At 39.2% G+C, this 16,648-nt stretch overlaps 1 protein-coding gene across 1 annotated transcript; it reads right to left on the bottom strand.

Annotated features, from left to right (window-relative positions):
• Positions 1-356: 356 nt before the first annotated feature.
• Positions 357-947, bottom strand: LOC113278375. Its single transcript, XM_026527256.1, has one exon. The coding sequence runs from the start codon at positions 945-947 to the stop codon at positions 357-359; it is 591 nt and encodes a 196-aa protein (XP_026383041.1).
• Positions 948-16,648: the final 15,701 nt, after the last annotated feature.

Genomic DNA, 16,648 nt, shown 5'->3' with positions numbered 1-16,648 from the left:
TTCCAATTTCTTTTTGAGAATGAGACCAAGGATCTTGTTTGTAGCCTCGGCCTGGCCGTTACTCTGGGGGTAGATGGGGTTGATTTGTTCTTCCTTATTTTGAAAGTGTCGAAGAGCATATATATGTTTTTCCCCTGTAATTGCTTGCCATTGTCCGAGACAATTTCTGAGGGAATGCCGAACCTGCAAATGATGTTCTGAAAGATGAATGTGAACACATCCATGTATTGGATTCTAGCTAAGGATTTGGCCTCTACCCACTTGCTGAAGTAGTCTGTGGCTACGATCAAGAATCTTCTTTTACCTGATCCTTCGATAAAGGGGCCAATGATGTCTACACCCCACTTTGAAAATGGTCAGGTACTATCCACCGAATTCAACTTTGTGGCAGGAGCGTGAATTTTCTTAGCAAACCGATGGCATTCTTCGCATCTCCTGGACATCCTGGATGCGTCTCGGATCATCTGGGGCCAATAGTATCCCTGCATTTTTGCTTTATCCGCCAGTGATATCATTCTGATGTGGTTACCTGCGTCCCCGTAGTGGATGTCCTTCAAAATACGATGCCCCTCCTCTCTGGAAAGACATCGTAGCAGTGGTCCAAGAAAGGACTTCTTGTACAATATCCCATCACGAAGATCGTATCTCCCTGCCTTTGATTGTATTTTCCTAGCTTGCTTCAATTCTGTTGGCAACGTTCCTTCTTCAATATAACGGTGAATCTCGGCTCTCCAGTCTTCTTCATTGCTGAAGTACCCGTCTTCTTTTTCCCTTGTCATGATGTCGTCTTCGATGAAGTCTTCATCAATGTCTTCCCCCACATCATCGTCAGCAATGTCCTCCCCTACATCGTCTTCACGATTCGTAGCAAAGGACTGATGTGGGGTGATCGAAGGTTCATACACCCTTGATATTTTTATGGCTTTAACACTCTCATCTTTCAGCATGGATGATATGTATGCCAAGGCGTCGGCGTTCCTAAGATATTTTCTACATAGGTGTCGGAATTTGATGTTTGGTATCTGTTAGGCTAAGGTTTGGACCAAAGCCATGTATGCGGAAAGGGTGTCATCCTAGACATTGTACTCTAGCCCTATCTGTCGTATGACTAGTTGTGAATTACTTGTTAGTCGCACATCGGTTATTTCCATTTCTATTATTAAACGCAGAGCATGTACTACAGCTTCGTATTCTACGATGTTGTTGGTGTGCCCCTTAAATTCCAACCTCAGCGCATGCACAATCCTCTCCCCAGTGGGGGTAGTGATTACGATGCTGATGCCTGCTTCTTCTCTATTCCTTGATCCGTCTATGAAGACCTCCCATCGCCTTTGGCTTGAGGGTTCAAGGATGTCGATTGGGTCTTTGCCTTCGTCTGCTTCTGGCATGCCCCTTACTTCCTCGTCGTTATCCAGGGGTAGATCTGCAAGGAAATCTTCCAGGACTTGTGACTTTTGGGAGTGTTGGATTTCATGGATAATGTTGAACTGGTCCAGGTGAGTGTTCCACTTGGCTATCCTTCCCACTTTCCTAGCGCTCTTGAGAACAGCTTTCAACGGTGCTTTGCACGGACGCGAATATAGTGAGTCAAAAAATAAGTCCTCAACTTTTGGGTGGCCCATACTAGCGCCAAGATGAGCTTTTCGATCTTCGTATAATTTCTTTCTGCCGTATTGAGTGTCTTGCTGACATAGTAGATTGGTTGTTCTATCTTCGTGTTAGTTTTGACCAACACTGCGCTGACCGTATCCTCTGTAGATGTTATGTAAAGGGCCAAGACCTCATCGGGGTCAGGTTTTTGTAGGATTGGAATTGTTGCGAGATATTCTTTGATATTCTGGAAAGCTTCTTCGCATTCTGTGGTCCATTCAAACTTGCTTCCCTTTTTGAGGATATTGAAGAAATGCTTGCATTTGTCAGATGACCTGGCGATGAACCTGCCCAAAGCTGTTAGGGATTCGTTAAGCTTTTGAACTTCTTTCAGGTTCTTCGGAGATGGCATCTCCATGATAGCTTGTATCTTGGCTGGATCGACTTTGATGCCCCTTTTCGTTACTAAATATCCGAGGAACTTGCCTGATGTAACGCCGAATGTACATTTTTCCGGGTTTACTTTCATGTTGTGTTTCCTCATCGCTTCGAAAATATCCCTCAAGTCCTTATCGTGGTCTTTGCGCACCTTACTTTTGACAAGCATGTCATCGACATAGACTTCTAAGGTGTTCCCAATCCAAGGCTTGAAGATGGCATCAATCATCCTCTGGTATGTTGCCCCTGCGTTTCTAAATCCGAAGGGCATCCTTGTGTAACAATAGAGGCCGTGCGGGGTGTAGAATGTCGTGTGTTGTTGATCTTCTTCAGCAAGGGCTACTTGGTTGTAGCCAGAATATCCATCCATGAATGATAGTTCTTCGTATCCTTCGACAGCTTCAACCAGTTGATCGATGCTTGGGAGAGGGTAGCTATCCTTCGGACATGCTTTATTGAGGTTGGTGAAGTCTATACATATCCTTACTCCCCCATTCTTGTTTGATACTATGACCATGTTCGATATCCATGTAGGTATTTGACCTCCTTGATGAATCCTGCCTCTAACAATTTGCGGAGCTCTTTCTCAATTGCTTGGTGATGAGACTCAATAATGTTGTAGTAAAAAGGTTCGTTGAGGCTTGTGAAAGCAATGGATTTTCAGACTTATAAAACTTAAAAGTAAAGAAAACTTATTGCAAAATTGATTTCAAGATATTGGAAATAACCAAGACATTGATTCCATTATTACACATGAATAAATTATGGTAAATAATCCAAAACTCTAATTATCTTTTAAGTCCTTATTTCTTAATTCACATATAATCCGTCAAATTCTAAAAAATTAATTGTATCCCCTAAGCATAGATTATATAAACAAAGTATAACTATCTAATTGAATCACAACTAATGAAGAAAATTATGCAAACAATTAAAAACTCTGCAAAAGCGGTGATTGAGTGAATTATAAATTATAAATTAGAGGAAATAAATGATTACCAATTATTCATGCGTAAATAGCTTCCTCATTGCCTTGGTTGTGGGAGAATTTAGCCTCTCATCATGTTGGAAACACGCTCAAAGGTTGATTTCATTTATGATCAAAGATGGGTTTACAAATGATAAAAGTGTGAAAAAAATCAAGTTACAGAGCTGTCATTTTTCTGCTGCTGCTGAAGAACACGAAGAACATAAGACGCACACCCTTGTGTCGTTTATGCTACAGTGATTGCGAATGTTACCGAACAGTCTTAAAAGCTACAGTTTCAGCGACTCTCGCAAGACAGTCTTATTTGTTACAGTGACAGCGACAGTCAACATATATCGTTCTCTGTAACTTTAATTATTTTCACACTTTTATCATTTGTAAACCCATCTTTGAGCATAAATGAAATCAACTTTTGAGAGTGTTTCAACATGATGAGAGGCTAAATTCTCCAACAACCAAGGCAATGAGGAAGCTATTTACGCATGAATAATTGGTAATCATTTATTTCCTTTAATTTATAATTTATAATTCACTCAATCACCGTTTTTGCGGAGTTTTTAATTGTTTGCATAATTTTCTTCATTAGTTGTGATTCAATTAGATAGGTTATACTTTGTTTAGATAATCTATGCTTAGGGGATACAATTAATTTTTGAGAATTTGCCGGATTATATGTGAATTAAGAAATAAGGGACTTAAAAGACAATTAGAGTTTTGGATTATTTACCATAATTTATTCATGTGTAATAGTGGAATCAATGTCTTGGTTATTTCCAATATCTTGAAATCAATTTTGCAATAAGTTTTGTTTGTTTTAAAATTTTTATTAAGTCTAAAATTCATTGCCTTCACAAGTCTTAAAACCCTTTTATCATTATCTACAACAACTTTGAAAACACATCAAATTTTTGGCGCCGCCGACGCGGGCATGTCTTTAGAATAGAGTTTTTAGATTTTTTTTACGTTTTAATTTGTTTTTATTTTATTTGTTCTTCTTTACGTTTTTTGGGTTTTTGTCTTTTCCTTACAGATTTTAGAATTGGGAGTGAAAGAAAATTTTGCCAAAGCTTTGGGGAATACTTAAAGACTTGGAGTAAAAGACGAAGCGAAAGGAGCGAAAGAAGAATTTTTTTTTGTTTTTATTAAAAAAGATAGACATTTTATTTTGTTTTTATTTTATTTTTTTATTATTTTTTTAGACTTTCCTTTTCTTTTGGACTTTGGACTTGGACATTTGGACATTCTTTTATTTTAAAACCCTACGGAAGGGTAGTATTAAATATTAAACTGTTTGCAGAGAAGGACGGTGATTACGATATCACCTCGGCCCCTCGAGTTCGTACACGACATTGGAGTTGTGGCCCGAGTCGACTTCAGCGGTTCATCACCCGTTTGGAACGGGAGGTAAGTTTGTCGAAACACTCGCGAATCCCCTGTCAGCGAGTTATTGTATTCCTTCGTTTGCATTTATGCTGAGGACTTGAAAATGGCTGCTTTAATTTCCTAGTAAAGGGCAAGGACTGGCCATACAAGATAAGGGTTCGGATTTCATCACCGTTCTCTTCTTGCCCGCCTTAGGAAAATAAAACCAAACGCGAACCTAAACCTAAAACTTGGAATATAACGAGACCTATAGGTTAACGAGCTTAATAGGAAAGTCGTTCGAAAAATATTGGTTACTCTTTTGAGCATAATTCGAAGTTCATTATGGTTTCTGTGAGTTGAATGCGTGACTGCGCCGCCTTGGAATGCGGTGAGGCCTTGGGTATCAAAGCTCTACGCATCTTCCCTCGCCTCTATTCAACTTACTTTGACTCGGATTGATTCCAGAGGGGTTTGCTCAAATTGTAACGAATTCCCATTCAAAGGATTAGAAGCTGGTCTAGAAACAATTTAAGTGGAGCCATCATGCTTTTTGTTTGCTAGAAATCAGTAGGTTTGCTGTGGTGGAGTCAGCCTTGTTTGTGTTTGCATAGAACTTCCCTTCCTTTTAGGACTTTTCTTTTTCTTTTGTTTTTCTAGTGTATGCCCGAGGTTATCAGAGAGCGGGCTTGGAAAAGAAACACTCTAAGTCGTTTGATTAGTGATAAACCTAGTAGTTCTTCTTGTGAAGGCGGGGAGCTCGAAGACTCTTCTTTTGAGAGCCCCGTTTTTGGAAACTTCAGTTTTGAAAATCTGTCTCTTCGTGAGGAAGGTACCCCTAGTACTTCAGCTGTGCCAGCCATGGCAACTTTGAAAGATTACATGTTCCCAACTAGGACCAACCGAGCTTCGTGCATTAAATTGCCAGCCAGTACGTGATAGACGCATTTTTGTGTCTAATTTGATCTCAATACTATATATTGTTGGCACTCGATTTTGTACTAATTTTGGTATTTTATGTGTTTGTAGGCATTTTTGGAAAATAAGCATTTTTGGAAAATTCGGCTCGAAAAGTTGATATAGGCACCCGCCGGAGGGTACATGTTATTCGTACTCTCAGTTTTGGATAAGGGGCATATTGTTTGTTGTTTACACCCCATTAGGCAAGTACTAAAGGGACACCCATATAGGATTAGGGGGAGGTCATCTTCTTTAATTTAAAATTCAAAAGTGGCGGGAAAATTTCATCTCACCGACCAGAATTAGGGTTCGGATTTTTGGAGGTTTTGGAGGAGATTCAATCGTCGTAATTGGTTTCAGTGGACCTTTTTGGGCTTAACAGGGATGGTATAGGCCTTCAAATCAACAAACTTGGGTTGGATAATCCGGTGTTGGGTGAAACAGGGAGAGAGTTATTTTTTGGGTTTTGGTTTTGAAGTATAGTTGGCAGTTGCATGGAGATTTGGACATTGTGTATCTTGTTTGATTCTATTTGATCTTGCGAAATATTTTGGACTTAGCCAGCTCAGAAGACGCGTGTGAAAAAATAAAAGGATATACACTCGGCAAGACGGAGGTCGAATTATTCTCGGAAAGTTTTAATGTGGCTGCTGCAAGTTTAACGTTATCTGAGACGTGTACACATCTAGTTGAACCGTGTTGTATTGGTTGAGCTGAAGAATAACGCGTGCAGAGGTGAATTACACCCGTGGTTGGCTAAAAAATAGATAAAGAAGGAAAATATTTCCGAGAAATAAAAGAAGATTATTGGGAATTATGACGAAGATTTTCTGGATGATGCGGGTACATAAAGGGTTCTGGGATGTCTTAGAGATGAGATGGAGAGTTGGGGGAGAGAGAGAGAACACAACAGAGACGAAAAAATCAGAGTTTCAGAAACCTCCATTGTTGCTGCTGCACCAAGAACACGAAGAACATAAGAGCCACACTGAGCAGTCCTATTTTGCTACAAATTTTGCGACACATCGGAAGCAATCTTATTTCGCTACAGTTATTACGACATAGCGACATCAGTCTTAGAGCAACAGTATCAGTGGCACATATTGTGGGTCATTCTGGTTTGTAACAAATATAATTGTTACAAACCCGGTTTTAATTGTTGTTCCTCCATTTTCATCCTTGTAAGCACCTTTTTGAGCAACGAAAAATTCCTTTGAGTGTGTTTTCACCATGAGAAGCTAAACCCCACCACCGGGACCATGGAGGAAGCAACTTTTCATGATTGTGGTAAATGAATTAATTCTTTTATTGACTTTTTGCATAGATTTAATTGTTTTATGATTTCTATTAATTACTTGTTATTTTGTTAGATGCCGCACGCTTAGTTTTAATTACTTCAGATGCGCCATGCTTTTAACTTACAAATAATATTTTACGAAATCTATTTTTGGCAAAGAACTAGAGTCACAACTTCTTTTGTTTGAGCTTTATTGTCTAGAAGTAATGACTGAACCACAACAATATGAAAAGTAGTGAAATCCCGAGTCCCGGTCTCTCTTCATCCTGTGACAAATTTTGTATATATATTTTTCCTTATTTTCTTTATTAAGTATTAAAACAAATTCTCAACAAATCTGAGTGAATGAATCATCTTACTACAACTCAATTGAAAATCACACCAGTATGGATAATTTCGAGATAAAACCTAGTATTCTTCAGATGATCCCTATGTTCTTAGAAAAAGATGATGAGAACCCTTATTTTCATATTAGGGACTTTGAGGAAATTTGTGGGACAGTTAGAATAAAAGACCTCACTGATGAAGTTTTGAAACTTAAGATGTTTCCCTTTTCCTTGAGAGATAAAGCCAAGACCTGGCTGAACAACCTACCACCTGAGTCCATTGAAACATGGCAGGAACTTGTTGCTGCTTTCCATATGAAATTCTACCCTAAGCATAAAACTGCAGTTGTTAGGCAGAAAATTAGTGCTAGTGTGCAACAAGAGGGAGAGTCTCTTTATAGGTTTTTAGAGAGATTCAATGATCTCCTATCCCAGTGTCCTCACCATGGAATTGATAAGATGAAACTTGTTGAGATTATTTATAATGGTTTAGACTATTCGACCAAAGCCATGGTCGAGTCTATGTGCGCTGGTGAGTTCACCAGTAAAAATGCTGATGATGCTTTTACCTTCTTAGGAGCTATTGATGAAAAATCCCAACAGTGGGAGTCTTGTGTTGAACCCCCTAAAAGACTCTTGGTCAATAAAAGTAGCACCAATGTGGTAGATACAAGCTTCGAGTCAGATGCTAAGTTTGCTGCTTTGTCTAGAAGGTTAGAAGCTTTGGAATTGAATCATCCTAATTATAGGTCTCTTGTTGAACCTGATGATAGGATTAGATCTGCTCAAGTCTCTAGTTGTGGAGTAGAGCCCAATAACTCGTTTTGGAAAGTTCATGTTAGTGAAGAACAATCCCATGTTGTCTATAACAACGCTAGGTTTGAGAACCGTCAGAAGTTTGACCCATACTCAGAAACCTACAACCCTGGTTGGAGAAACCATCCTAATTTTTCTTGGTCTAAGGGCCAGAATCAAGGTCAGTCTAGTAATTCTCAGCCTCCCCCAGGTTTTGGTTATGCTAAGAACTCTTCAGGTCAACCCCAGTTTCAGAACCCTTCGGATAAAAAGATCATAAGTTTAGAAGACACTCTAGCCTAGTTTATTAAAAACTCTGATAAGATCAACCTAATGGTTTCTCAAGGGATAGAAGAAAGTAAAAATATAGGTTATGCTAACTCCCAAGCTATTTCTGAGTTAAAAAACCATGTTAGTCAGATAAATGAATCTTTGAGGGAAAAAGGTAAGTTTCCTAGTCAAACTCAACCCAATCCTAAAGCAGAGAAATCGTACAATCATGTGAACTCTATTACAACCCTTAGGAGTGGAAAGAAAGTTGACAATAAGGTTGCTGAGCCCGGCTTATAGTGAACATGCTATAGTTCACCCTTCTGATCCAGAAAATGAGGAGACCGTAAAGAGACCAATGGGGGTCATGCTGAGCCCGGCTTTGTTCCCAGAGCCCCGTTTCCCCAGCTTCTAGTTCCAACTAAGAGCGAGTCGAACTTTAATGATATATTGGAGGTTTTTAAGCAGGTTATTATCAACCTACCATTGTTGGATGCGATTAAGCAGATTCCCGCTTATGCTAAGTTTCTTAAGGACTTGTGTACACGAAAGCGTAAGCTTAGTGTCCAAAAGAAAGCCTTCCTAGCTAGTCACGTGAGTTCCATTATTCAGAATACCAGTACTCCTAAGTATAAAGACCCAGGGTCCCCTACCATTTCTTGCACAATAGGTAAATACCGTGTTGATAAAGCTTTGCTTGACTTAGGAGCCAGTGTGAATTTACTTCCATACCATGTGTACCTCAAGCTAGGACTTGGTGATATGAAACCTACCTAGATGACACTTCAGTTAGCTGATAGTTCCGTTAAAATTCCTCGTGGTGTGATCGAGGATGTTCTTATTGAGGTCGACAAGTTTATTTATCCAGTGGATTTTTTTATCCTAGATACCCAACCTGTCCCTGACCCAGAGAACCAGATACCAGTAATTTTAGGTCGCCCATTTTTAGCAACATCCAATGCGATCATTAATTGTCGAACTGGTATTATGAACTTGTCTTTTGGTAATATGACTATTGAGATGAATGTCTTTCATATTAGTAAGTTACCCTCTGAACTAGATGACTCGAGCATAGAAGAGGTAAACATGATAGGAACATTAATTGAGGAGTCATTACCAAACACTTTGTTAGAAGATCCGTTAGAGAAATGCCTAGCTCACTTTGGGATTGATTTCGATGATGATAATGTGATTAATGAGGTGAATGCTTTGTTAGATTCAACCCCTTTGTTAGACATTTGTAACGGATGGAAACCTAAGTTCGAACCACTACCAGTTTCTAAGTCTACCCTCGTTCCTTCGTTAGAAGATCCTCCTAAGTTGGACCTAAAACCATTGCCAGATACCCTGAAGTATGTGTTTTTAGGCCCGTCTGAGACTTTACCTGTGATTGTTGCTTCCGACTTGGATAGTGATCAGGAAAGTAGGCTAGTGACCGTCCTTCAAAATAACAAGGAAGCTTTAGGGTGGACCATAGCAGACATTAAGGGTATAAATCCTACTGTTTGTATGCATCAGATCTATTTAGAGGAAGATACCAAACCTTCTAGGGAGATGCAACGAAGACTAAAACATAATATGAATGAAGTAGTTCGAACCGAGCTTCTTAAGCTGTTAGATGCAGGCATTATCTACCCCATTTCAGACAGTAAGTGGGTCAGCCCCGTTCAGGTTGTTCCCAAGAAATCCGGTATTACTGTAGTCCAGAATGATAACAATGAGTTAATCCTGACTCGAGTGACCACGGGTTGGCGTGTTTGTATTGACTATAGGAAATTGAACAAGGTCACTAGGAAGGACCACTTTCCACTTCCCTTTATCGACCAAATGCTAGAGAGATTAGCTGGACATAGTCATTACTGTTTTCTAGATGGCTACTCAGGCTACAATCAGATCGTTATTGCCCCAGAAGACCAAGAAAAAACTACTTTTACCTGTCCCTTTGGTACCTTTGCGTATAGACGCATGCCTTTCGGGCTATGTAACTCCCCTGCGACTTTTCAGCGTTGCATGATGAACATATTTTCCGATATGGTAGAAAGTTTTTAGAGGTCTTTATGGATGATTTTTCAGTATTTGGTTCGTCTTTCGATGAGTGCTTGCATCATTTGTCATTAGTGTTGACTAGGTGTAAGGAAAAGAATCTAGTGCTTAATTGGGAGAAATGTCATTTCATGGTTCGATCAGGAATTGTCTTAGGGCATATCGTATCTTCTAAGGGTATAGAGGTAGATAAAGCCAAAGTTGACCTTATCAAGACTTTACAGGTCCTAAAAACCATAAGAGATATTAGGTCATTCTTAGGGCATGTTGTTTTTTATCGTCGATGCATTAAGGATTTTAGCTTGATTTCTATACCTCTTTGCAATTTGCTTGCAAAAGATGTTAAATTTGTCTTTGATGATGCTTGTTTAGAGGCTTTTGAGAAGCTTAGGACTTTACTCACTATCGCCCCCATAGTCCAGGCACCCAACTGGAACCTACCCTTTGAGATCATGTGTGATGCTTCAGATTGTGATATTGGCGTTGTGCTAGGTCAGCGAGAAAACGAATTACTTCATGTGATTTACTATGCTAGCAAAACTCTGAATGATGCCCAGTTGAAATATACCACTACCGAGAAGGAACTGTTAGCCATTGTGTTTGCCTTAGACAAGTTTAGACCCTATCTCTTAGGATCTAAGATCGTCATATATACTGATCATGCTGCTTTGAAATATCTTTTGTCTATGATGGATACGAAACCTAGATTGATTAGGTGGATACTTACAAGAGTTTTCTCCAGACATTAGATACAAAAAGGGTGCCGAAAATGTAGTAGCAGACCACTTGTCTAGGCTAGTTGTTGATTCCCCGAAGGGATAGTTTTCCTGATGAACAACTTCTCTTTGTTACCCAAGCACCTTGGTATGCGAATATAGTGAATTATCTTGTTACTAGTCGAATGCCCCAACATTGGGGTAAACAAGATCGTTCTAGGTTTTTAGCCGAGGTTAAGCACTTCTTTTGGGATGATCCTTCTTTGTTTAAGTATTTTCCAGACCAGATTATTAGGAGATGTATACCTGAGAGTGACCAGTACAGTATTATTTCCTTTTGTCATGATCATGCTTGTGGAGGTCACTTTAGTGCTAAGAAGACTCCTGCTAAGATATTGCAGTGTGGATTCTATTGGCCTTCGTTGTTTAAAGACTCCCATAGTTACTATGTTACTTGTGAGCGTTGCCAGAAAATAAGAACCATTTACCGTAAGAACATGATGCCCTTGAACCCTATTTTAGTTGTTGAGGTCTTTGATGTGTGGGGTATTGACTTTATGGGTCTGTTTCCTAATTATTTTGGTAACCTATACATCCTTGTCGCCGTAGACTATGTCTCTAAGTGGATTGAGGCGGTTGCGTGTAAAACCAATGACCATAGGGTTGTGATTGAGTTCTTGAAAAATAATATACTTAGACGTTTTGGTACACCGCGAGCTATAATTAGTGATGGAGGGTCGCACTTTTTTAATGGACCTTTTAGGCTTCTGATGAAGAAATATGGTATTACACATAAGGTAGCTACCCCGTATCATCCGCAGACTAGTGGTCAGGTAGAGGTTTCCAATAGGGAGATAAAACGTATATTAGAGAAAACAGTTAATCCTAATCGGAAAGACTGGTCGTATAGGCTTACTGATGCCTTATGGGCTTACCGCACTAGGTTTAATACCCCCATTGGAATGTCGCCTTATCTTCTTGTTTATGGCAAGGAATGTCATTTACCTGTTGAGTTAGAACATAGAGCTTATTGGGCTGTTAAGCAACTAAATTTTTCACTTGACAAGGCAGGAGCCCATAGGAAACTCCAGCTCAATGAGTTGGACGAGATTCGTATAGATGCTTACGATAGTGCGAAGGAGTATAAGAACAAAATGAAACTTGTGCATGATAGAAATATTTTACGGAAGTCATTTTCTCCAGGTCAAAAAGTTCTTCTGTATGATACCCGTTTACATCTTTTCCCTGGGAAGTTACGTTCTCGGTGGACGGGTCCTTTTATTGTTCGCACAGTCTTTCCTCATGGAGCTGTTGAAATTGAGACACCGGATGGTAGTAGTTCTTCGAAGGTTAACGGTCAGAGATTGAAACCCTTTTTAGAGCCCTTTCCTACAGGTGATGTTGAGGAGGTCCCTCTGGAGGACCCTGTTTACCCTTGATTGACCATCGAGGAAGTTGTATGTTGTATATTAGTTTTTGATTTTCTTCACCCAGGTACTATATTTCCAACTTCTCCTAGTGTTATTTTACTTTTGGTATTGCTCTTTCATTAGAAACATTGAGGACAATGTTGGATTTAAGTTTGGGGGTGGGGAAGAACTTTTTAGTTGCACTTTTGAAACTTCTAGCGTCACATGGTATCCGGTTAGCTAAGTTTACATACTGTTTCTCACCGAAAAGATAGAAATTGTAATGCTAGGGATAACAACCTTTTGAGACATTAGAGAAAAAGACATTGAGATCCTTGAAATTCAGGAGAGAACTTGTTCCTTTTAGAGGGTAACCGTGATGGACCTAACCATACATGATGGAAAGGCAAGTAGGTCAGGAAATGCCAGAAAGACAAAGCAACCTCACAATGTAGTCTTAGTTACTGGATTGCGACTCTCTCTCAGTAGAAGCTTATCATCATCAACAAGCGGAGCGACATCAAAATCTATGAAGAAAGTTGAAGACGTTTTAGGTTTAGAAGCAACAATAGAAAAGAATAATTCAAAAATCAAAGTTGAAGTTATAAGAGCAAATGATATAAGTTGTTAGAATTCATGATACCAAGACATCACAAGTTGCGAAGATCCAAGTTTTGAAAGTCCTTCTCTCACGGCCATGTAAATTGTTGTCTTGTAATTTTTGTTTCCAAAAAAAAAAAAAAAATTAAAAAAAAAATTAAAAATTAAAAAAAAATAAAAAAATCATCATTTCGTTCGTTTTGTTCTATAATTAGTTCTTTGTTCAATAAGGCCATATGGAAGTAGAAATTTTTAAGTCAAGCAAGAAATCGAAGAGAAGAATTAATTGTCAAGGTTCTATGAGGTTCGAGAGTTTATCATCAACAGTTGAAGACCGAAGAAGACGTTTTTTCTACTGAGCACTATGAGAGAGTCGAAGAAAGATGCATTTTGGTTGCCTTGTTAGTCCGCTTTCAATCTGGCACAAGATATTTCTAGCACTGGTTTAAATCATCACATGTAATTAGTCCAGTTGTGTAGCAGATGTCCCTCTCATCTTTATCTCTCTCCTAATTTTATCCAGCTGTACATCAACGAACGCATCTTACAATGTTTATCTAGCTGTGTAGCGGATATCTCTTTATCTAGCAGTGTTGCGGATGTGTCTCCCCTTTTCTTTAGTCAGCTTTAGAGCTGGCACCTTTAATTTCTCTAGCATTCTAGTTACTTGGAGATAGGTTGAGAATATATATGTCCTCGTAGATCTTTGGATACTTGTGACCAAGTAGAAGTCATGGTTTTGTGGGTACACCTCTGGTAAACCCTCCCGAGATTAACTCGATTTTATTTTTATTAGTTTTTCTCGAGGACTAGCAAATAATAAGTTTTGGGGTATTTGATAGACACATTTTTGTGTCTAAAAATTGTACTCAATGTCTCTATTGTTAGTGCTCGATTTTTGATGCTTTGTGTCTTTGTAGGTGTTTTTGGAGAAATACACTTGTGTGAAAAAAGTTGCTCAAAAAGTGCTATTTGGACCCCCAGAGAAAAGTACTAAAGGTACCCTCATTTTGGATAAGGGCACCCCCAGAGCAGCCGGTGTTAAAGGCACCCGAAAAATGGATTCAAGGCACTTCTTCTTCATTTTTTGAAAACTGAAATTGGCGGGAAAATAGTCACAGTTGCTGGCAGAATTTTCGATCGAATTTCGGACGTGATTTAGTGAGATTCAACCCCTGAAACTTAGTGGGTAGACGTGATATGTCATAACAAAGCTGGTATGGGTGTTTGTTTCGATCGAATTTGGCTGGATAACTCGCAAGAAGAAAACAGGGCAAGCCACGTCTGGGAAAGATACTCGGGATTTTTGTGCCATGTTGAGGAGATTTCGTGAGGATATTACATGTATAACTGCTACTGGTATTAGGTAGAAACGTGCTGGAGAAATTCCGTGTACAACAGGCGCATGAGAAATCAAATCAGGGAAGAAAATATTCCCGAGAATATATTTCTTCACTGCCGAGTAATGGATAATTATGTGAAGTTATTCTGGAGATATTGTTGTTTCTGGGTTATAAATAGGTGATGGGATATCAGTAAGGGGAGGATAGTTTGGGAGAGAGATAGAGCACCAGAAAGTCGAAAAAAATCAAGTTACAGAGCTGCCATTTTTCTGCTGCTGCTGAAGAACACGAAGAACATAAGACGCACACCCTTGTGTCGTTTATGCTACAGTGATTGCGACTGTTACCGAAGAGTCCTAAAAGCTGCAGTTTCAGCGACTGTCGCAAGACAGTCTTATTTGTTACAGTGACAGCAACAGTCAACATATATCGTTCTCTGTAACTTTAATTATTTTCACACTTTTATCATTTGTAAACCCATCTTTGAGCATAAATGAAATCAACTTTTGAGCGTGTTTCCAACATGATGAGAGGCTAAATTTTCCCACAACCAAGGAAATGAGGAAGCTATTTACGCATGAATAATTGGCAATCATTTATTTCCTCTAATTTATAATTTATAATTCACTCAATCACCGCTTTTGCGGAGTTTTTAATTGTTTGCATAATTTTCTTCATTAGTTGTGATTCAATTAGATATGTTATACTTTGTTTAGATAATCTATGCTTAGAGGATACAATTAATTTTTGAGAATTTGCCGGATTATATGTGAATTAAGAAATAAAGGACTTAAAAGATAATTAGAGTTTTGGATTATTTACCATAATTTATTCATGTGTAATAGTGGAATCAATGTCTTGGTTATTTCCAATATCTTGAAATCGATTTTGCAATAAGTTTTGTTTGTTTTTAAATTTTTATTAAATCTAAAATTCATTGCCTTCACAAGTCTTAAAACAACCCTTTTATCACTATCTACAACAACTTTGAAAACACATCACTTGGTGATACTCTGGTGCTACCTTTCGTACTTTCTGTCTGAAGGGGGCGTGCCTAGCTTTATATGAAGCTCGCGCTGAATTATCTTCGGATCAATCCCTAGCATATCCCCTAACTTCCATGCGAAGACATCCGCATATTCCATGAGTAGTTTGATTATAGAAATCTCTCTTTCTTCATCCATTAGAGTCCCCATCTTGATCATCTTCGGTTTTTCTTCAGTCCCTATGTTGGTCTCTTTCACGGGTTCTACAAGTGTGAATGTAGGCTTTGGTTCCCCTAGGAGAGGGATATTATTTAATTGCTATTTGGTAGTCTCTTCAGCTTCCTTAGCTGTCGAAGTACTTGGCTCAGTGTTTAGAACGATACTCTCCTTCGTCAGGCTCATTCCAGAAATTTCTTCGAGATAAAGATCAATATCCTTCTCTTTCGCGGCCTCTTTGTTTCGGGCTCTTCGAGATTTCCATTGCTCATCTTGTTCGTTGTTGAGCTGGTTTTGCATAGCTTGGCATTTCCTAGCGGTGACCTGATCTCCCTTTATTTCCATTACCCCTTCGAGTGTTGGAAATCTTAGATAATGATTATAGGTCGCTGCTACTCCTTTGAGCTTGTGCACCCATCTTCGGCCAATGATGACGTTATAAGGGGAAGGAGCGTCTACTATACTGAATCGAGTATCTACTTTCATTGGTCCTGCATCCACTTGCAAAACAATGTCCCCAAACGGCTTTGTAGGTGCCCCATTGAATCCTTATATGATATAATACGAAGACATCAGTTGTTCATCGTTAAGCTTTATTCCCTTGAATGTATCATAGAATTAAACGTTAACTGAACTGTCTCCATCAATGAGGATCTTTCTGATATTGCACCCTGCTACTGGTAAGGTAAGGACCAAAGGGTCGTTATGATCTTCCATATCTTCATCGATGTCTTCTGCGTCGAAGGTGATAGGAGCGTTCATCCATTGCTCGTGTTCGTCCACTTATACCCCATCGATTTTATATAATTCACAGTAGTCTTCGAATTGTTTCCTCAATCTCTTTCCTATCTGTGTTGTTAGCGAGGGTCATGTAGCTTCGGAACATGATATGGTGTTGAGTGTTCGGTTACCCTCTAGCAATTGAACTTGCTTGCTTCGCTTGGTCCTATCTTCGTTATCTTCCTTCTGTATGTATTTCTTGAGGTCACCTTCGTCAATCAACTTTTGGATCATTATCTTGAGATTCTTGTACTTCTCGGTCTGGTGGCCGTTGAAACAGTGGTATTCACAATAATCTTTTGATTTTTCGTACCTAGGGGATGCTTCCCTTTGGACCATGGCCACTCAAGGTTTTATCTTCCTTTGATCTCCCTCAGGATGTGCGTGTATCTTGTGTTTAGCTTCGTGAAGACTTGATCTTTGAATTTCCGATCATCACGTCGACGGTCATCCCTTCGTCCTCTTTTATAATCATTAAGACATTCAGCCGAACCGCCTCTCTTTGATCTGCTGGTTTGTTCTACAGAAT

Source organism: Papaver somniferum, chromosome 1 (genome assembly GCF_003573695.1).
Source record: "Papaver somniferum cultivar HN1 chromosome 1, ASM357369v1, whole genome shotgun sequence".
Classification (NCBI taxonomy): domain Eukaryota; kingdom Viridiplantae; phylum Streptophyta; class Magnoliopsida; order Ranunculales; family Papaveraceae; genus Papaver; species Papaver somniferum.
This window is presented reverse-complemented; position numbering and strand designations above follow the sequence as displayed.

Bases quoted from the DNA above. Each gene is read 5' to 3' on its own strand.
- LOC113278375 (XM_026527256.1), bottom strand. From the start codon at position 947: ATGCTGAAAGATGAGAGTGTTAAAGCCATAAAAATATCAAGGGTGTAT.